At 36.6% G+C, this 23532-nt stretch overlaps 2 protein-coding genes across 2 annotated transcripts; one reads left to right on the forward strand and one right to left on the reverse strand.

Annotated features, from left to right (window-relative positions):
• Window positions 1–2105: 2105 nt before the first annotated feature.
• LOC111339992 (T-cell immunomodulatory protein-like) lies at window positions 2106–18599 on the reverse strand. The gene is given in 16 exon segments (XM_088752749.1): window positions 2106–3361; window positions 5004–5047; window positions 5642–5765; window positions 6587–6643; window positions 6838–6940; window positions 7444–7628; window positions 7813–7901; window positions 8621–8732; window positions 8976–9025; window positions 11680–11798; window positions 12322–12405; window positions 14014–14062; window positions 14448–14581; window positions 16908–16976; window positions 18161–18188; window positions 18572–18599. Coding segments are annotated over 16 exon segments (1386 nt in total). The 3' UTR covers window positions 2106–3250.
• LOC148734274 (uncharacterized) lies at window positions 18548–20508 on the forward strand. Its single transcript, XM_088754571.1, has one exon. The coding sequence runs from the start codon at window positions 18835–18837 to the stop codon at window positions 20179–20181; it is 1347 nt and encodes a 448-aa protein (XP_088610697.1). The 5' UTR covers window positions 18548–18834; the 3' UTR covers window positions 20182–20508.
• Window positions 20509–23532: the final 3024 nt, after the last annotated feature.

Genomic DNA, 23532 nt, shown 5'->3' on the forward strand with positions numbered 1-23532 from the left:
GGTGCAAAGTTATAGAGAGAGATCATCTGCTGGCAGAATTGCGAAAACATTGGTGTAAAGGTTTTGGTTATTCATTGTTCATCATCAAAATGAAGTTTCATCGTTTGTTTTCTAAGTAGTTTTAGTTCACGAGAGGACCAGGCAAGCGTGACAAATGCCATCTCATCGATTTCTTTCAAACTTTCACTTAGTTTTTAACTCCAGAGTAGTACGGGCTCCTGGCTAGTCCAGAGGGTATTAAAACCCCCACATCAAATCCTAGCGGTAAAAAACTAAAATTAGCTTGAAAAATGCACTTCCAACGAATCTTCCTCTCTCGCACTAACAGAATGCGATTGATTTTTTTTTACAATTTTTTCCAATGCCTGTTTGAACTATTTATATTTGTTGTTTGAACTATATATATTTTCATATATTTGTTAAAATTTCTGCTAATTTAGAGCAGTTACTAATTAACTGTGTCACGCAACTATTCGAAGAAAGCAAAAAATGGACTTTTTTAATTGAAAAAATCTCCGATGGGGAACATTGTATGTTGACGAACATATCACCTCAGGAAAGACCAATTATATTGCTTGTGAGCAAAAAAATAAATCATTTTGGCCTCTAATACATTCGTGATCCCATCCCTCTGAAGTACGGTGACCTCTCACCACTCGCTTGGACAAATTAACGAAAGGTACCAAGACTATACTTTTCTTCTTTTATTCTGTCCTCTTCTATTGTTGCTACTACCTTCTACTACCACACCTTTCAACTTCAGCGAGGAGTGTCCTCTCATTTAATGTAAAAATCACAGACATGTTTGGGTTAGCTGACCGTGGGAATTTCCAAAACAGGATATTCAGTGTGGGTAAAACTCAAGGTCAGTTTTACCAACCCAAACATGACCACCTAGCAAACTAGTTATCATAACAAGCGATTAAAATGTCTAGCACGGTATGAACTGAGCCAAGTTCAAGAAGCACACACTAAAAATAAATGATCAAAACTATAGATCGACCAAAATAGCACGTAGGGGCGAAAAGGCGAGACTTAATAAAACACAAGGTAAACCTAAAAAATACTCGAATTATCAATCCTTGAAAATGCTCTGACATACAAACGCATATTAAGGAGACAGAGACCTTCTAATACACAAACTTTTTCCACCGAGCGTAAATACGGGAATTGTACAAGGTGAAACCCCACGTCTCCTCAGAACGAATTTGCCTCGCTCCACTTTTAGTAAAAACGTGCAAAGTTTCAAAATACGCTTTGAGAATAGAGGAAACCTAGACGAAGGTTTTGAGAAACGTATCTCTGGAGTTATTTCTACAGGAGAGAAAGTTTACTTTAAAACAAAGAAATAGCGCGCGCACAAAAGAAAATATTGCCTTTTGTGACGCAGTCTCATCCGGCTTTGCCAATCCTCAGAGCATACAGATGGGGAAATGAAACCTTAAAACTGACCCTTATCACATCGTAAAGGAAAGTCATTAAGAGATATCCTAATAGAAGCTAAACTTTGAGGGTAGAAGATTTAAAAGCGCTAGTGAATGGTAGGTGACGCACAGGCCTATCAATACCTTTCAACGGTCGACAGCCTTTTGCTTTCCGGCGTGTCGCCTCACGCAAGGCAGAGGCTTTCGTGGATCAAGTGACTCTTTCCATTGCTCTAATTAAACTGTCCTTCATTCAGTGATCAAGATAGTAGATTTACCATACAACACTCGCGATTAGTAAATTTATGTAGATTTAAGTAGATTTATAACACGATTGAGTAAATATAGCAAATGTCCTTGAAGTAGTAACGCAACACGCTAAACTCAACAATGGGCCTATTCGCTACCGTAACAGGTCTCAAACACTATCACTTAAAATGCATAAAAAAAATTTGTACCGTTGGAGAGCGTTTGAGATCGTTTGGTCAGAGCTGTTGAAAAAGGATGAAAGTAGCCATACAAATCTTTGAAAGGCTTCAAACTGCGACGTATAACGAATTTGACCTTCTCGAAAACCGGTCCCAAATTACATGCGAAAAAACAGTGCTTGCGTTTGTCCTTGAGAGCGATAGAATACGCGACAAATACGTACAAAAAATACTTCAACACATTCAGAATATATCAATTTTTTTAAAATAATAATACCTTTATTTACATTCAGCCAATAAAATTATCTAACATTTTTACACAACTTGATTCTAAAGCTAAGCCTAAATACTATGTGAAATCAATCTATAAATTCAATGAACAATGCTCAAAATCTAGCTATAATAATTCTTTAGAAGAATGACTGAAGCTTTCAAACCAAAATAATTCTTAATAACAATCACTTATAAGATCAAGGAAGCTAAAAGAGTGTTTCAGTATTTACATAATTTACATTCAAACATATTTACAATACACTCGATAAACCATGAAACTATATTTATCTATGAGTGAAAGGAAAAAGAAACGGCCTAACTTCTATGGAATGTTCAATCAAAATCTGCCGATTTCTGCCGCTTTTACCGCCATATTGAAAATAACGCTACCACAATGCAATGTAATCGGGGTGCGCACACCGCCTAATAGACAGTCATCAATGTCTAACTTCATCAATGTCTAACTTCGTCAATGTCTAACTTCATCAATGTCTAACTTCATCAATGTCTAACTTCATCAATATCGAACTTCATCAATATCTAACTTCATCAATGTCTAACTTCATCAATATCTAACTTCATCAATGTCTAACTTCATCAATATCTAACTTCATCAATGTCTAACTTCATCAATATCGAACTTCATCAATATCTAACTTCATCAATGTCTAACTTCATCAATATCTAACTTCATCAATGTCTAACTTCATCAATATCTAACTTCATCAATGTCTAACTTCATCAATATCGAACTTCATCAATATCTAACTTCATCAATGTCTAACTTCATCAATATCTAACTTCATCAATGTCTAACTTCATCAATATCTAACTTCATCAATGTCTAACTTCATCAATATCGAACTTCATCAATATCTAACTTCATCAATGTCTAACTTCATCAATATCTAACTTCATCAATGTCTAACTTCATCAATATCTAACTTCATCAATGTCTAACTTCATCAATGTCTAACTTCATCAATATCTAACTTCATCAATGTCTAACTTCATCAATATCTAACTTCATCAATGTCTAACTTCATCAATATCTAACTTCATCAATATCGAACTTCATCAATATCTAACTTCATCAATGTCTAACTTCATCAATATCTCACTTCATCAATGTCTAACTTCATCAATGTCTAACTTACCACTGCCGTACTTTATTTTTCCGTCTGTACTTGTGGTGGTGTACTTCATGTATGCTCCAGTCAGACTTACGCCATAAGGCTAAGATAATGACAATATAAATTACTTTTAATTCAGAAAGCCGCTAAATAGATCACATCAATCATCTCATCAGTCAACCATTGATGGCTGGGAGTTCAAATGTAATCTCGTAAATTATTGTTTAAATCTACCACTAGAGACATTCTTAATATAACAAACAGGGCTTGGCCATGCATGGAGCTACAGTCATAAAAAAGCAAAAGAATCCAGCCACATATTGATAGTTAGAGGATTAGCAACATTTGGCAGAAACATTACTTTTAGTGGCTCTTCAAAACTACGCTTGACTTGAATTACGACTCACATTCCCAATAAAACCTTCCTGGGTCTGAGTGTCACGAGAATAAAAAAAACTTTGCTCTCGTTCCCTTTCAATTCCACCGCATTGGGCACAATGCGTGGACGTCACTAATTATTCATAACCAATGAGGCAGTAAATTCGAACACGAGCTCCCAAAAGAATGGGCTAAAACTGGCCCATTCTTTGCAGGAACTTCAGAATAAACGCGTCGCTTTTTGATGATTTCAGGTGTTTTTACAATTGGCACCTAAAATAAAGGACATTTGGAAGTAGAAGAGTTATCCTTTTGTACTTGAAAGTACACAAAATTCGGCCATTTTTAAGATCGATTTTCTTACAGCTCTCACTACCCACCAAAACTCAACGCACGGCAAAGAGCAAATTAATATTCCCTCTAACAGACTACTGTCAACAGGAATCACTCGCCCCTACCAACCGTATCAAAACGTTTGGGAATGGAAGCTCTTTCCGAAGCTTTTTGAAACCGTATGCAAGATGTTGAGGTTTCGTAAGAGTTAAAAGGATCTTCGGACAAGGTTTTCAGTTTACGTTCGAAAAGTCGTCACAGACTTTATGTTGGATAACTCCATCTGATGTCTTTCATGATAGTAAATATATTTTCGCTCTGAAAAGTAAACACTTTAAGCGATTTGACCTTCCGATAAGCGACAATCTGTTCCTACCACGGAAAATCTTTCTTTAGGGTTTGCATGGTCTCAGATAAGATGCCGAACTTTCAGAAGAACTTTTCGAGTTTCGGTGCAGCAGAGTTATGGGTGGTGAAAAATGTTTTTAGATTTGAAAATTTTGAGCGAAATTTAAAAATGTAACGTTTTGGCTGAAAGTCGGGCGCAAACGGCCATTGCGGGCTTTAATATTTTTTCAAACTCATGGGTAGCGTGTGATGAAACGAAACAATAGCACAAAAAATAACTTGCCCTGACAAGAGCTAACACAGTATTCGCAAGATCTCGACCAATAAAAATCACCCGGTGTACGCTTCGCTGCTTGTATTACAGATCTATATTATTTCGCTTCTACAAGTAAACGTCGTGAGAACAATAGGAATCCTGTTCAACTCGAACTGTCTTGGCCGTTCAAAACACTAAAAAAAACTCTTAAGTAGAAACGGCTTTTTTTGCTCGATACAGCTCTGTTGAACTGAACTTGAACCTAACATAGTAATGCAGAAATTTTCAAAGAGGGATCGACCTCAACCATCAACACAATCACAAAATTAAGGGGGAAATAAGTGGTAAGTTTAATTACACCAAAGTTAAAATCAAAAGGTATCTATCCAAGCAGGTCAGTAAAATACAAAAGAGAAGCTTGGAAACTTACCAGGTTTTCATTTTCACAAGAAGTCAACGTTCGGTCTCCTACAACTGATTAAAAACGCTTGGTTAGAAAAGAAGTTCATTTATTTACCACCACCACGGAAACATTTATCAGTAAGGCTGGCGCCAAGAAAACTAGGCTTTCTTTTTCTTCTCTGAAGTAAAAGAAACTTCCCTGTCGAGAGAAAATAATACGTCACTTGCGATGACATATCTTCTCTAAAAGGTAATATACAAGATTCCGTCATTATATTTTTAAAACACGCGACCCCATGAACCGTTCACTTCGTGCCGGCGTTAGAGTCAAGACTTAAACTTTATTGCGAAAGACTACGCAACGAACAGAACAGTGCCATCTTTCCACAAGATATGTGATATGTGGATTGGTTGATTCCATGGCACAACACGTGACAGGCCAAACAGGCCAAATATGATAAAATTGTATTTGTCTTATGTTGAAGCATCCGTGTGTGTCCATGCTTCTTTTCATGTCTTTGCTTTAACTTTTTCACATCTAGTGTTGCTCAGTCAGCTATCTTAGGTGTTCTTCCCAATGTGTTCCCGGAATGTTACAAACAAATTAACAAGGAACTTCTGATATATCAATACAACCAGTTTCTCACTTTAATTGTACAGACTTACCAATAACTTTCAAGAAACAGGCATCACTATAGAGATCACTACGCAGCGTATGGACATAGTACTCTAAGGATTGTGGGTCGTTTTTCATCGGAGACTCAGTCACGCCCATGACTCCAATCTTTCCCTGGAAAAAATACAAAGTTTGATAAAGATATGAGAGCCCAGCGCATGCTCGGACGGGAACTACCTCACATTTCAATTCATTAGCCACTCACGTCCCTAAACCAGTTGGATAATCTGATTTTATTTTTAGTTCTAGATGTCGCCAACAATTATATAAGTGCCAAAGGACCACGTTGTTAAATTCCTCTGAATTCGTAACTTCTCTTTCATAGATCAACTTTTTTCTTATTGGAAAAAAATGGAAAAGGGGAAAGAACGATCAGCTGATTTCCGAGTATTAAAAATGGCACTTTCATACACATTGAAATAAAAATTGAAAAAAATCGAGCCTGTTCAACTGCAAAATAAGGAGATCGTAGCAGATATGTTAAGATTTTGAGAAAATGTACATTTTGTAAACATGTTTTTTAAAATAAAAAATGTTGTGTATTTTCTTAAAAAAAAGGAGATAAAGGACCACAGCAACAAACACGAAAACAAACAAACAAAATTGAGAAGTAAATTTGCTGTCTTCCCTAAAGTGCATAATCTTCCAAAACATTTTGCCACAGTAAAAACAAGACTGCCCAAACACAAAGGCATCCTAAATAGAAACGTTGTAAATTGAGGTGAAAAGTAAAGGCTAGTAGGAAAATGTGTGTAGCAATAGCTGCTTTGTACAACACGACGAAGACATAACGACGAAGACCTTAGAACCACAAAAACTTGAGTTAACATAAAGAAAAAATTAGAATAGAACATCTATATTTACCCTCGCTTTTGTGTTAGTAATTTAGCCTCACTATCGTGTTGGTAATTAGAAAAAAATGTTCATTCTCTTACATTTTCATACAAATCAAAAAACGTGGCTACTACAGCTCCCTCTAAAGTTGGTAACTCCTGCAACCAAAAAGCACAAAAAACATAAACATTATTTAAGGAAATGAATTAGGATGAAAAAAAAAAAAAAAATCACCCACATCGTGGCGTCCTGCCGTCTGTATACGGAAACCACGCTTAAAACGAGCGTTCGATGAAAACAGAAAAGGGGAAAAAAATCAATAAAAGGAAGGCAGATAATATATACTGATTACCTTGCAATGAACATCAAATGTGCGTCTCTTATAGCAAGAGGTATGTGTACTTTCACATGGTACATTTTCCAAAAGGGCTGCAATTCTCTTGAATTTGGTTTTCCTAGTAAGTGTTCGGTGGGACGCAAGATGACGTTAACACAATGCACCATTACTAAAGTGCATGATAGGAATATAACGATGAACAATAATGGTCACGTGGGTGGAGACCCTTTTAACAAAACATGAGCAATCTTTAATAAGTAGAAGCACTTTACTGCTACAAAGGGAGGTCATCTAGGGTACACATGTCAGAGAAACAACATAAATCGAAAAAATGTTGCCTCCAACAACCCCCAGAGGAACTGAATGTTCTATGTTAGAGTGGCCTTAGGTTTCATTACAGAAGCAGTGACAGTATACAGTGTTGATGTACGTAAATACATTGAAGTAATCATGTTAAATTTGCTTTGCAGGGTTCCAGCATGATGGAAAGTCTGAGCATCCTCTTTATCCACCCTGAGAGTTCAAAGGTAGTCATTGTCATTAGCACCTATCCTTCAATCAGAACTCTCCCCCCCCCCACCCCACAGAAGAAACCCTTGGACCCAGGAAAACAAAAATTACTTTGCCATTTTGACTTCTACTATGTGCACTACAACAGCTTCATTTATTTAGGCTTAATTGGCCCTACAAAAAGATTACAACCCTGTTCGAATGGTCATTAATGGGAATAAAGATGATGTCTGGTTTGATGGTGCAATAAACTGCCATGCAACAGGTCCTCCATCATTTGATAACATCCTCTCCCACTAAATAAATTAAATTTACAACTTTTTAACCTCATTGTGTAATTATATTTAGGGCTTCATCTTTTTGTTATGATGACAGTCACTGTTTTACATGTGTTACAAGTACAGATTAAGCAGCAAATAAAGGTATCTTCAACCCAGATCTACGGTGACTTTGGCGTTTATGAATACCATTGTTACATACCTTGTTACTAGAATACACATAAAGATGACTTTCTTCACAATAATCAGTTGTACAAACAGGCAACAACTGATCAATATTTCCATCTCCATCTCCAAAAACAAGGTAATGTTACATTTTTAAAACAGTAAATGTATACACAGATCAGCAGTCAAAGAAAGTCAATGCTTTGTGGAGTGGTGGTAAATATACATTGTAGAACAGAAAATTTATGAAGTGGAAATTTACTTTCTACAACACCAGCAAGTATGTCTTTAAATGTTTTGGTTTTACAAAGTGCTGTACAATTCACCATAACCTGAATTAACCTGAATTAACTTAAATTTAAAATTATCATCATTGCCATGTATCTTTTTCTTAAACCAAAATTCAGTCATCCCAAATTTGATACGAAAAGTTTAGTTTAGTTAGTTTAGTTTATTAGCTTCGCCAACCGGCAGGGACACCGCAACAGCTTGCGCCAATTACTGTGGGCCCAGTAAACCCACCCATCCCACCCCAGGGGAGGACATCCATCACACAGTAATCTCGTGCATGGGAAATTAACGTCTCCTACCCCCAACCCTGCAGGAGACAGGACCTCCATTTATTCGTCCCTGTCCGAGAAGACTAAAATATCTAACCATTTCTTGATGTTATAGAAAGGTAACAAATTCTTCTCAATTATTTTAAGACCTTGAGTGTTGGTTTGGCCAGGGATTGAACCCTCGACCTCCTGCACAACAGTCCAGCACACTATCCATTGGGCTAACTGGGCGGCACATTTAAAAAGTTTGAAAATGTGAAATATGAAGTGATTCCTTATACTTACCAATGTCAACAAATGTTGACTGGCCAAACACTTTAATGTGTTTGTCTTCTGGTATTTTGGGTGGTTTGATTACTTCTTCTGAGCCATCAGATGGCTGAACAAGGACTCCCTCCTAAAGGAAATTAAATGAAAGTATAAACCATCAAAGAAGAAACTTGAAATAACTTTTTAAAAATGTAACTTGTGACTAGCTTTATTCCAGATTAGAATCATATCATTGTAAGATTTTGCACAGTTTTCAGTGACTGTTCCAAATCTAAGTGCATTTTTGGGACAGTGTAGTTTTAGGGCACTATGTGTGTGGGGGGGGGGAGGGGAGGGGAGGGGAGGGGAGGTACTGAGTGAATTTACTTACTCTGTTGATCCAAACTTTGCCCTGATTTAGTTCATTGATAACAAACAGGTCTGCAAGGACAAAGTATATACTACACTTTAAAAAAACATATCTTTTTGTCTACTATAGACATAATTAGAACATCCCTGTGGCATGGAAAAATAAAAAAAAAGATTGAATTTAAAATCCAACATAAGTGCCTGTCCACTCCCGGGAGTGAAATCTTACAATGTTTTATTATCTAACTGCACTAAGTAGAGTATAGATATCATGCAAAAGATGGTTATTTTGCACTAAATAAAAATCTGCTCAAATATTTGGCTATGCGTGATACCCTTCTCTATCTGCTTACCTTTTCCTGCTTATCAGAAACGCACATAAAATAAATCAGCCAGATGATAAATAACCCATTATATTATTTGGAGTGTAGTATTACTGAGTATATTTACTCATTGTTTGTCCACTCATCAGGGGATTCCCTGATTGCCAAATGCCCTGGTGATTGGGCAACCAAAAAACAGGCTTGTAGGGATGAACTTGTAGTTTATTTGTCTTTTTCCTCCCACAATATATATTTATAACATAACCAAAGTAAAGCACGTGCTCTGATTGGTCAATTTAGTGTCCCCCATTTGCCCATGGGTGTACGCTGCTGACGTGAGCAAATGCAAAGACTATTTTTCTACGCGCGCTTGTTTTTTTCTGGTCACGTAAGATTTGTTAAATAAAAGGGAACTCTTTAGCTACAATGTATCAATGTTATGTTATAAAACAAATGGTAAACACCACAGCGTACACTATTGAGTTATGGATGCACCTGGGAGGTTGCTAAGTACGAAAGAAGCGTAAGTCGCGAGGCGATAGCCGAGAACGACTCTAGCTTTTTGAGTGCTTAGCAAACCTCCCAAGTGCATCCATAACTCAATAGTGTATGCTGTGGTGTTTACCACTTGTTTTATAACATAACATTGATACATTGTAGCTAAAGAGTTCCCTTTTATTTAAGGAATCTTACGCGACCAGAAAAAACAGGCACGCTTGGAAAATAGTCTTTGCATTTGCTCATATCAGCAGCGTACACCCACGGGCAAATGGGGGACACTAAATTGACCAATCAGAGCACGCGCTTTACTTTGGTTATGTTATAAATGTATATATATATATATATATAAATAAATAAATAAATGTGGAGGTAGAGTCTACCTTGGCATAAAGTGCTCAATGCTGTGGTAGCAGAGCTAAGTATACATAAGTTAAAGAATTAAAGAGGACGCATCGATTCTCTATGACTCTTAGTTTCGTGCCTAAGCACTCATCAGACAGAACTTTATTCAATGAAGAACATACCTCATTATATACAAATTAGATAACTAGCTAATTAATTCACTAGTGTGGCGATCTACGCGTGAAATAAAGATTCTATAGAGCTATTGTTTGTACATAATTATACATGTCTGTCTGTCTGCCCGTCTGTATGTATGCATGCATGCATGCATGCATGCATGTATGTAGGTATGTAGGTAGGTAGGTAGGTAGGTAGGTAGGTAGGTAGGTAGGTAGGTAGGTAGGTATGTATGTATGTATGTATATAATTGAATAAAATGTTTGAAAGAAAATTTGCCCTGAGTGGGATTTGAACCCATGTTCCCCCATATACTAGTTGGGTGCGATGACCACTACACCATCAGGACAACCATGCTGGCAACACGGCAATCCAAGATGTGATTTATGTGATCGGAGATGTGGTACCCTGAGAAATTTTACTTTCAAGGCGACAAGGCAGGGGAAGCCTATAACTCCATATGAAACCCAACTAAGGATCAATTACAGGTACAAGACTGAAATCAACTTAGCGGATGACAAAGGAGGATCCAATTACGGATACAGGCTTATTTCAATTAATACAATTTAGAGTTTCCCTCCTATACAGAATTTTTTATATAATTATACAATTATATTATCTACCATTATTAGACATTTTGGTGAGTAAAGGCTGATAGTTTTGAAAGAAACTGTTTGGGGCTGCGTCGGTGGGAGTAACGAAATAATTTGGATATATCAACAAAGTTAAAATGGTAAATTAGCCACCGTAACGATTATAAAAGCTGACATTTCGAGCGTTAGCCCTTCGTCGGAGCGAAAGGGCTAACGCTCGAAACGTCAGCTTTTGTAATCATTACGGTGGCCAATTTACCATTTCAACTTTATTGATATATCCAAATTATTTTGGTGAGTAGTTTTGCCGAGTGTTTTGATAAGCTGTGACATAATCCATAGGGCTTGTCAAAAAACAAACAAAAAGTAAAAATACTCAGCAATGCCACAATGAAAATATAATAATAGGTTAGTTATCATCCAACTGTTTTATTATATGTGCACGATGAGTGAACAATCATGAAACAGGCTTGCAGGGATGAAAGAATTATAGTCTTTGTATTTTTCTACCTCAACACACACATACATATATATCTATAACAAAAAAAAATAATATATGTATTTGACAACAAAAGTAGACCATGCAATTGACCACTTTCATAAATGGCTGCCGGATTAATATTCTTTTGTTCAAATTTAAATTAGCCTTTCTGGCCTCCCTTGAGATAATGTATTCTTTTGAATTTTGTACTGGAGAACAAGGCCAGAAAGGCTAATTTACATTTAAACAAAGGAATATTAATCCGGCAGCCATTTATGAAAGTGGTCTATAATAATAACAATGTAGTACCAGCTGTAAAATCTCCATTGAGATCCAAGAATGCATTGGAGTGTGGTATCATAATTGGTGCAAGCACACTGGAATGACTAGAATTGGTCTGTGGTTGAACTTCAAACCTTCTTTTTGATATAGGTATAATATCGAAGCATCCAATCAACTCCAATTGTATCATTGACTTAAGATAAAAATAGACTTCATATTTTATGCATTGAGTTAAATAATATATCTGAGTCATCAATTCAGTTCTGTGTTATTACTCACAGTTTACAACCAAAACCCCTGCCCTTAAATTCAATAAGGAGTATGTCTATTTGCTTTTAGTCAAACTGTTCAATAAACATGAAACTTAGGTAACTAATTGAACTAACTTGCCATCTACAATTAGACTGCCGCTTAAACTATATTTTTACTGTTTACATGTAGTTCCCCTACACTTAAAAAAAAAAAAAACCATTTCTTTGTACCCTAAGACTTAATTCAAAGTACCTAAAGTATATGTAGTAGCATAAAAACCTGTGGACATTACTAACATATTCAACTGTAATTATAGTCCTGGAAAATCAATTAAGGCTTAATCAGCTTTGCAGCCAACAATAAGCTTAGGTATAGGTAGTAAAAAAAAACATTACCATACAATGGACATAATATTACCCTTGAGATATCCAGTATGAATGCAAGGAAGAATTTATTGCAATTTCTGTACCAAAAAGGTCTGGCAAGAGATCACCATTGGCGCTAAAATAAAATGAAATTATGTAATATAAAACCTGCTGTACCCTGAGGAGCAGTAAGCACATATGCACATGATGAAGTGAGATTCTGAAAATCCCTCTGTTTTCTCCTAACCTCAATTTTCCCCATTAGTAACATATAATCTTGCAACTTTAAGGTGGCCGAACACAGTTTTCACATGCACTTTGCTGATGCAATTCAGCATGCGCACAAGGATTGCAAAAAACAAACATGCCATCAATAGAGTGGTCATTTTATTTAATACTTAACACATACCTACACTATCTATGCTATATTTTTCTCTATAGTTGGTGCAGTGTATTGAAGGCTTTAACCTTTTATTACAAAGATAGGTTAGAAAAGTTAACGGTGCAAAGAACCCAGTAATTCTCAGCTTTTTCATTTGTTACCGAAAGAACCCAGTTAAATGCAATGCATGTGTAGTAAGTAAAAAAATTGCGATTGAATGGAAAATTGCTCTCTCGAAAATACGCCTATTTCTTGAGAACCATTCATTAGAATTTCACGAATTTTGGCCCAAAAATACTTTAGGAAATAAGTAACTGGAGTATCGACAAAAATTAATTTTATACAAACTTTAAGGAAATTCTAGATAACAAGTTAACCTTCAAAAAGGGATAATTAAAGATCTCTTTGTTAAATTGTTAGCAAAATGGTGTTAACTTGTGATCATTACAAGTTCACTGCATGCAAATTATAAAGAAAATCTAATGACTAGATTTACTATATTTATTCATGTCACCATGGCAATGGCACATACCTCAGCTTAGCTATTGAAAAAACAAAGTTTGTGTTGTTAACTTGCTTGCTGCCAGTTTTGGCAAACGAGAGATCAAGGGTTTTAGAGAAAATGGTGAAAGAAACACAGTTATCAAAAACTGTGTTCAGCCACCTTAAGCGATTTTTAGTGTTAAGAGGATGCAGAAATTTGCTCTCACACGAGTTGGTCTGGATAATGCAATCAAAATGAGATAGTGACCAAATTCTTCCTGTTATCAGTATTGAATTACAACTGGACTATTTCTTTTCTATTTTTGCCATGTACAGAAATGGAAAGGCAAAATAAACGTACAGGCTTGGGAAGAGATACAGGCATCTGTTCATTTCATAATTCAACCAAAGATCCATGAATGTTTTATGTTTTTTTCACTTGGTGGTTGCTAAGTGGCCACTCTCATCAAAATTTTAGTTGCAAAATATATTTTCACTTATCATGGCTTGGGTGCATCTTTTACCCTATGACTGGTTTTAAGGTACAGCTGTACACCATATCCTTTACTTGTGTGCCATCTGCACATGATGCACAGCCTTCCTAATCTCAGTATTTTCACCCAGCTTTGACCCCAGTGATTGGAAAAGGCTGAACAAGTTGTGCACTTTTGCTTCACTTTAACAATAATCCAAATTTGAAAACATTTTCATTTGAACACTTTTTTTTACGATAGAGGCACTGAGACTTAAAAAATATTTTTTTGGATAGCACTGTGGAATAATATGGTAATTCTCTCCTCCCTCTGAGGTTACAAACTTAAGGTGACTATTTTCTAAGGATTATCAATGACACATCAATCAAATTACTTGCTTACTTACTCCATGACTAATGGTTGATCTTTCATTACTAATACAAGACCATTGGCATCTGAAACAAAACAAAATTGTGGCATTTTGAACATTGTTCTAGTAATGCATAGTTCTGAAGGATTATTCTCTATTCAATAACTTTACATTTTGTCAAAATGCCAGTGAATGCTACCAACAACCATCCCTCCTTGGACTACTCTCACATGGAGAATCAGACAAGACAATCAGACATTTTTTTTTCGAAAGATACCCCAGTTGACGGTAGGTTGACAGCACCCTTCAAGTTAAAAGTCACCAACCATGCTCTATGAATTAGTGCACACTAGGCAATTGGTCAACTACAGGTAAACATAATATTCTCCCCAAAGATTACAAACCAAGATGTCTGAATTACTGTACACCATACAAGTCATGTACATGAGAAGGAAGCAATTTATGTGTACCTAATGTTTTTGAATTTCCCCAATGCATGTAAACTGTAACATTCTTCTCTGAATTGTGCTGAGATTCAGCTACAATTAAAACATCAAGGCAGCCATCACCATCAAAGTCCATGGGGCTCACATTGACAATTTTGCTGTGACAAAGAATGATTAAAATGCATCACTAGCATCACTTCTGTACCAGACTATAATTATGTTATATAAGAGATGAAGAAATAAGATAGCGTGCAGTATGTAATTAATTAAAACAATCCAAAATAAGTTGCAAAATAATCTTGCTCAAAGATGAGTTATCAGTGGTGTAATTTTGTTGCATAAATTGCACCATTATGGAATTAGAGGATTGATTAATGACTGGTTCTCGTCATACTTGTCTGTCAGGATGCAATCAACCCAAATCCGTTCTATTGTCTCTAGCAAAGAGAGAATAGTGTGTAAAGTCCCTCAAGGTTCTGTACTCGGTCCACTTCTTTTCTTAATTTATGTCGATGCCATGCATCATTCCTCTAAAAAGATTGACTTTTACCTATTTGCTAATGATACCAATTTACTATATGGCGAAAAAGATCTAAACAAACTTGAAGTTGTCGTCAATGAAGAGTTATTAAAGTTGTGTGAATGGCTGAATTCAAATAAATTATCTCTTAAAGTATCTAAATCTAATTTCGTTATTTTCCATCCTTATCATCACAAACTATACTGAGAAGTAAACCTTAAAATACTTGATAATAACTCGGAGCAATTGGTATCTCTTGAACATAAGACATATCTTAAATACCTAGGTGTTCTAATTGACGGTAATCTCTCCTGGAAGCACCATATTAACTACATTTCCACGAAAATAAGCAAAGATATCGGTATTATTACAAGGCTAAGACACTTGGTAGCGCTCACTACTCTTATAAACATTAATTTACCACTCACTCATTAAACCGTATATTTCCTATGGTCTCGTTGCTTGGGGCCAAGCCGCAAATACTCATCTAAAGAAAATCGTCATTTTACAAAAGCGGGCTCTTCGTCTAATGTATTTTTCTGACTATACATCTCACAGTGCTCCTCCTTTTAGTCGTTCGGGAATTCTACCGATAAAAATGCTTTACTTCAAATTGGTTGCCTCTCTGTTACATGACATCAAAAATCACTGTGCTCCTCCCCAATATTTCTGAACTTTTTACTCACTCTGAACAGGTTCATTCCTACTCGATCTACTCGTTTCTCAGTAGCTGGAAGCTTTTATATAAAACAGGCGAGAACAAATCATCAGTTGCTTTCCTTTTCTAGAGTTGGTGCAAAAATATGGAATGGCATCCCCCTGAACTTCGTAAGCTAAGGAAAGCACTTTTTAAATGTAAGCTAACTCACCTGCTTTTGAAAATTCTTGAAATTGAGGAGATGAATGTTGACTTGCGCTACCTTGACCTTTCTAGCTTATATTTGTATTTCAACTGATTACCTTTCTCTTTGACCTGTTAAAAACTCCCTTGTGTGACTGGCTCAGTTAAAACCTTTAACATGATTATCACCACTATTATTTATTTGCTTATTTATTTATTTAGTTGTTGCGTGTGTGTGTGTGTGTGTGTGTGTGTGTCTGTGTGTGTGTATGTGTATGTGTGTGTGTGTGTGTGTGTGTGTGTGTGTGTGTGTGTGTGTGTATGTGTGAGAGCCTATACAGTGTCTGTTTAGGTAGCCCGCCTAGAATAGCTTTGCTAACTGCGAGCTACAAAGGCCTTTATTTCTTTAATTTAAAAAAAAAATAAAGTCAATGTTGTTGTTGTTGTTGTTATTAAGCAAGCTAATCATTAGCATTCTAAACAGTCATTCACTTCTTCCTTAGATTCATAGATCACACATAGAGCATGCTGCAAACATCAACTTTACCTTTGAAAGAAGAAATTTTGTGCTAATCCTTAGTTTTTTTTGGCAAGAAATGAATTAATAAGCCCTCAGAGTAAATAATGTGCCTTTAGAATCTATTCTAATAAATCAAACAAAACTTTTTCAATAGATCATTTCCAAGTTTTTGCGGTTTAGTGATCTAGTGCCAAAATTATGGTGCAAGAAGGAGGCTAAGTACAAAGTCACTCTAATTAGTTTAAAGAATAAAGGGCTGCAGTAGTGATAACTAGTGAAAATTTCTCGAAATTCAATGGGGGAGGGTGAAAAATTATTAAGTGAGAGAGAGACATTCAGGTAGGTGATGATGGCAAAGGAATGAAAAAAGAACCGTTAGATTTATGAATGAAAGCTACAGCAATGAAGTAGATGTAAACCAGAAAGAACTCAAACAAATATCAAATAAATGATACCCTCAAGGAAGTTGAAAATTTATTCATGAAAAAACTCAGTTTCTTAAGACAAAGAGGAAAGGCTGTCTGAGTCTCCCATATACAAAGTTATGTTTCTTCAACATGTCATATACTGTTACATGTCTCTATATCATCACAAAGTACTTACCTCTGCAGAGAAATTAAAACCCCTCCTTTGCTAAACTTCTGCGCTGATTCACTCCACAACAATAATTCCCTAAAAGATAAATGAATAAAAGTCAGTAGGGGAGTATAACAAGATAATTTGGATTTATTAACTAAGTTGATGTAAATTTGCCACTGTAAAGATCGAGTTTCTAAGCTGACATTTCAAGCATTAGCCCCTCATCAGAGTGAAATTTGCTTTGACAAAGGGAGTCACAATGCTTGAAAAGATCAGCTTAGAAACTTGTTGGCGGGCCAGTATGGCTCCTGCCATTAATTTCACCCTTTGTAACAAATTACAGATAATATTAGATGCAGCTGGATTGTTCTAGATGAAGCAGGAGATCTAGCAATAGTATTAATTTTCTGCTGGTGTACATAGTTTCAATTGATAGTAACAGGGATGGGTAAACTAAATACACTTTCAAAATTTTTTCTATGATAATACCTATTACAAACACCCTTGTGTACTTAATATCATAGATTTTGGATGTATTATTTTAGCAAATTCTAAAACAATTGAAATGAATCTATGCCTCTAATATCACATGCCAAATTGTTCCATGTAAATGCTCCTCTAATTGAAAAGTTTCCGTAAATCATTCTTTAGATACAAAACGTATTTTTGATGTTAATCGTGTACCAGCAGCTAATTCATTCAACTCAGTTGATAAAACCAAGTTATCTTATTCTCTAAAAGAGATAAGTTACAAGGATAACAACAGGGATGGGTAAACATTAAGTATTTACTTTGTCTTCACTATAGTGTTGGACAGTTAATTTGGACAATTATGTACTCCAACATTAAAAGGAAACACACTGTCTCATAACTACATTTACTCTTGTAGCAACATTTAAGTCCTAAAACGTACAAATGTCAGCAAGTTAACACAGAGATTACAGTGATCATATAAGGGCTTAGCAATTTGAAGAGACATCTTCTGGATTTGATCTACTGGTCTCCCAACACATTAAGCATCGTTTGCTGTTGTGGCCAGGGGCAAAATGACTGCTGCTATTATACTAACAGACTTTCTGAGACTGTTTCATAAAAATCTCATAGAGATGGAAGTAATGCGAGTAGTTTTTTCATACGTTTTCAATCACTTACTGCAGCACATGCAATATATACAAGAATATAATAATCTGTCTAATTATAAAGTTTATTTTAATTCTATAACATACTACCGCCTTGCCCTGGATTCTTTACTTTGCACCTGAGGACAAGAATATTACCTCCACGAGTAACAAGGAACAAGTAGGTCTGTTAATCTCCATTAAAATCGCCAAACGCTGCCAAATAGCCATTGATTGCTGAAATATCAACTCGTTCGGTTACATCAATAATCGAGGAAGAAATCTGCCTCCACAAAAGAACCAACAACCCGAATGAGAAAGCGATGTTCATTTCAAAAAACCATTTCAGGAGCTTTCTACGAGGAAAATTAAGCATCCATAATCCTGAGAAATTATAAAACGATCACAAAATAAGAAAATTAACCAGAATGAACCAGAATTGGGAGAATGGATCAGAATTAGCGAGTTAATGTTTCCACGGTACCCTGTGATAGCTCTCCAGCGGCTTTCAGAAAACAGTTATTAAAATATATGTAACCATCTTGTCATGTCCACAACATGTGTGCCTACCAGTGAAGCGGAAGAAGATCATCAACATTGTGTATGGTCTCTAGAAGTCGTCCCTTCCTCAGAATATTTGAAATTCATTTTCTGTCTTGAAAGATACCCTCTAACTGACGCTTAAACGTTTATAATACAGAGTAAGTTCGGTGATTTGGGTATGGCAACACTCTCAAGTGTAGCACGAGAACCCTGACAATTCGTTCCCAGAGGCGTTTATCCAACTTCTACTCATTTTTAGACGCTTTTCCTCTAAGCTATTGGCGTGAACCATGGACGAGTCGGAAAGAGAAGGAGAAGAGCACGTCTACGACTTCATTGGAAATGCATCAGATGAGAATTCAAACGAGATTGAAGGAGTGGAAAGAACATCTGCTGGAGAAGAAAGTTTGGAAACAGGAACTGATGAAGTAGATCAAGGTTTAGCTGCCTCGCCAACAGAGGACACTTTTGTTGAAAAAAAGAACATATTACTCAAACTCAGGGAGAAATTTCGACGTCGTAGATTTTCAGAAGATTCATTAGGTGAACATTTTGATTCTGAAGAAACAATTGAATCTTTGGCAGCGTATTCAAGCATCGAAGATGATGAATTACCCACGACTACGAGAAGACTTTCTTTGAAGCACAAAACGTTAAATTTTCCTGGCTTCGCAAAAGATCGCTATTTCAATACAACAGGGGCGAAACGTTCTCGATCAAAGTCGTTTTCTTTTCTAATGCAATCCAAGGAAATGAAGGCAAAAAGAAAGGAGGACATGTTTGCACGTAATGAACAAGCTGGTGACACCTGCAGCACATCCACCTGGCTGCATTGCGAGGCTGCACAGGGAGATCCGCTCATAGAATTAGCGCAGAAAAGAGCAGTTCCTCCCTCTCCTCCTCCCAGACCTGTACAATCACAATTTACTAGAATTAAACATAGCCAAATTGTAAAATCGTTGACATTATCGCTCGATGAACTAGACCCATGTAGTGGAGGAGTCCAGGGGGTGCCGACCATTGAAGGCGTAGAGAAGCAGTTGAATGCCAAGTGTCAGCAAACAGCAACTAAAATGAACTGCCAGCAATATTCTGTTCCACTAGCCAAATCTTTAGAGTCTCTTTCCCATTACAGCTGGTACTGGGGGCCCATAGACCAGTTTGAAGCTGAGGTTTTCTTGCAAGATAAACCTGATGGTTGCTTTTTGGTTAGGGATAGCTTCCATGAATTCCACTTGTACAGTGTAAGTTACAGGTGTAGAGGAAGAACCTGTCATACAAGGATTCGCTTCGGAAATGGAATATTTTATTTTTTTGCTCCTCCAGATGAAACAGGAACTAAAACAGTTGTAGGACTCATCAAGAAATCCATGAAAATGTCCCTAAAGGGGCCGATGTGTATTTCTAAGGCATCTAGTTTCCGAGGTTTTCCCGCTTTTCCCATTCGACTTACAACACCAGTTTCAAGGTTTGAGGAACTTCCCACTCTCCAACATCTTTGTAGGTTTGTTATTCGACAAAATTCTAGGCGCGATAAGCTCCATGAATTACCACTTCCATCCAAGATTATTAACTATCTGAATGTAGAAAACCATTTCCTGGAAAATGAAGGGAAAAAAAATTCATCCCACCTGTAAGTTCAAAAGTCTACTGGTTGTTAATGAACCAGTAGCTGTAATCTTGTTGTGCATGACTTACCTCTTGTTTTTGTGATCAGATCATAATTATCATTCTCCAATGCTTCCAGCTGTGATTGATTGCTGGCACTGAGTCAAAATTCTGGCCACAAAATTGGCAGAAAGAGTTGCTCATTTGGCTACCTATGTAATGGTTAGCCACACAGCAAGCTGTAACTGATCCCAAGTCAAAGTGAGTGTCAATTACCTGAAAATATTGACATATAATGTCAGTCAGCTACACGTAAGTCTCCAGGCTGTATTAAAGAGTGTGTCATTTTTTCTTGATTAAGTTCTCCAAATTGCATTTGAAAAATTTTGAGCTTGGAGCCCTGTTCTGATTTGTTTCCTACTTTCAAATTTCAATTAAATCTTAAAGATTTTTATATTTAGCTGACTGTCCAACTAGGCCATGGATGAAAACCTGCCATGCATTGTATACTCTATTTTAAAAAATATCCAACCAACAAAACTGCAGGTGAAATACTTGTATGGAGGACAGACATTCTGAGCCTTTTACTTGTCAGTGAGAGTATTACAGGACAGATAATTATGACTAATACTATAACTTTGGTTAATTGAAGGCAAATATTATAATTTGCCATTTAGGCCCCATGTGTTTGCTCTGAAAACACAACAACAGTTGTTGAAGAAGAATCAAATGTTTCCCCTTCACATAAAGTGACATGAGCACTTTCGAAAACAAATATTGCTGGTTTCAAAATGTTATTTGCCGATAGATATATATGTATAGGTTTCAAACATAGCTGAATAACATCAAAGGTATGTGGTCAATAGGCCAGGTTTGAAATTAAGGGAAATTTGTGACAATATAATTAGGAGCTGGCATTTAAAACTGAGGCATTTTATTGTCATTGAAGGCATTTAACCGCCTCCTGGTTAGCTCAATTTGGTAGAGTGCCGGACTGTTGTGCGGGAGGTCGAGGGTTCAAGCCCCAGCCGGACCAACACTCAGGGTCTTAAAATAACTGAGGAGAATTTGCTACCTTTCTATAACATCAAGAGATGGATAGATATTCTAGTCTTCGCGGATAAGGACGAATAAACTGTAGGCCCCGTCTCCTGAAGGGTTAGGGGTAGGAGACGTTAATTTTCCATGCACGAGATTACTGTGTGGTGGATGTCCTCCCCTGGGGTGGGATGGGTGGGATTACTGGGCCCGCAGTAATTGGCGCAATCTGTTGCGGTGTCCCTGCCTGTCGGCAAATCTAATAAATTAAAAATTAAATTAAAGTTTTCCTATTTCCAAAGCTTTTAAGGAGAAAATTAATTTTTTTTAAATATTTAGGGGGTGTACAAAGGTTTTGGAAGTTGTTTTGCAAGAGAAAAGTGGCAAGGAAAACACTGCCTCAAAACAACAGAATAGAAATCAACCATGTAAACAACTCAAAATCCATGTTTCCATGACAAAACCTAGTGTATCCTTAGGCCCCACGTTTTTGCTCTGAAAACACAACAACAGTTGCAGAAGAAGAATTGAAGTTTTTCCCTTCATATAATGTGACATGAGCACTATCCAAAAAAAATATTGCTGGTTTCAGAATGTTATATGCCGATAGACAAAACAGTTTCCAGTAAAAATCAGTGATAATATCCTCCCTGCCAACAACTTGTTTATTGTTTCATGTATTTATTACAATTTAATGGAAATGAAGAAAATAAAATAATTACTTATAACAAAGGATTAATGCCATAAGGATAGTCTGTAAGAGTCCAGGACCCCATCCTCAGACAGACCACCTGACTATGTAGTTTGAAAATATAATTTAATATGATTAACTTAAATCTGATAAGAAAATTCGAATATGTGTGCCTATGAGTTTTTGATAATTTTACCAGTGTAGTTCGGATTCATTAAGAAGTTCCTCACACCATGCTTAAAACTTGAGATACTAGATGCTGATCCAATTGAAAATGGGAGTGAATCCCAGTTATCAACAATGCGATTAGAAACACTGAACTTTGGACATTGGACCAGCTTCAACCATAAGTTAAATGTAATGGATAACTTTGTTCAAGGTCTGTCAATAAGTAAACCCACAACTGTGAACCCCAACTATTCATTGGCCATGGTGCTCTAAACAATGCTTTGTTAGACCTTAATTATCATGTTAATGTTGTATTTAAGGCAACAATTACATCATAGAGATATTAATTAATGCAACTTTAAGAACATAATAATAATATCAATAATAATCTAGCAATAGACGTTCCATTGGGTGGCTCTTCTTGTCCACCGTTTACAGATTGAATTGGAATTTGGAATGTTGGTTTTTGTGGAGGGAGGAAAACTGGAGGACCCAGAGAAAAAACCCTTACAGCAAGGATTAGAACCAACAACAAACTCAACCCACATTCTGCCAGGTCTGGAAATCAAACTGGGCCACAGTGCTGGGAGGCAAGTGCTCTCACTGCTACGCGTCACAGTGATATAAACATATATATATATATATATAGCCTATAGCGAGCTATGCACAATGCTAGTGGCGATGACTCATCCCACAGTGCTCAATTTGGACCTGAAAGCAGAGCTTTGTCTGCCAAAGAGCTATATCTAACTGCAGACAGTACTGTTTCGGCCTTCTGGGCCTCATCAGTGCAGTGCTGATGCTAGGATGGGGGAGAACCGATATGGATCCCCATATAATTATAACAAACTAGTTCAAGACTTCAGAGGTAGTTCATCGTTTTATAAAATGACATTATTTATAAATCCACCATCAGCTAAAAAGTGATCAATGGGTTTACTAGAGCGTTAAATAGATATGTAGACTTGAATTAGGTCAAAACTACTTGCTTTTGACCTAATTCAAGTCTACTTATTGGTTCTCCCCCATCCTAGCAGTAGCACTGCACTGATGAGGCCCAGAAGGCCGAAACAGTACTGTCTGTAGTTAGATATAGCTCTTTGGCATACAAAGCTCTGCTTTCATGTCCAAAGTGAGCACTGTGGGATGAGTCATTGCTGCTAACATTGTGCATAGCTCACTAGGCTCTTCTAGTTTGAGCACTCTGGTATGGCCTAGACGATACTACAAGTGTGGGGTCGTTTGGGGATCCATATCGGTTCTCCCCCCATCCTAGCATCAGCACTGCACTGATGAGGCCCAGAAGGCTGAAACAGTACTGTCTGCAGTTAGTTATATATATATTTATATCAAAATAATCCTATGTATGATACATGCTTCCATATGTAGTATATAGAGATTTGTTTATTGTCTCAACTAACTGAATAATTTGAAGATTCAATTTAGAAAATGTATGTATACTTATTTGAAAACATAATGGTTT

Source organism: Stylophora pistillata, chromosome 3 (genome assembly GCF_964205215.1).
Source record: "Stylophora pistillata chromosome 3, jaStyPist1.2, whole genome shotgun sequence".
In the NCBI taxonomy this organism is placed as follows: Eukaryota; Metazoa; Cnidaria; class Anthozoa; order Scleractinia; family Pocilloporidae; genus Stylophora; species Stylophora pistillata.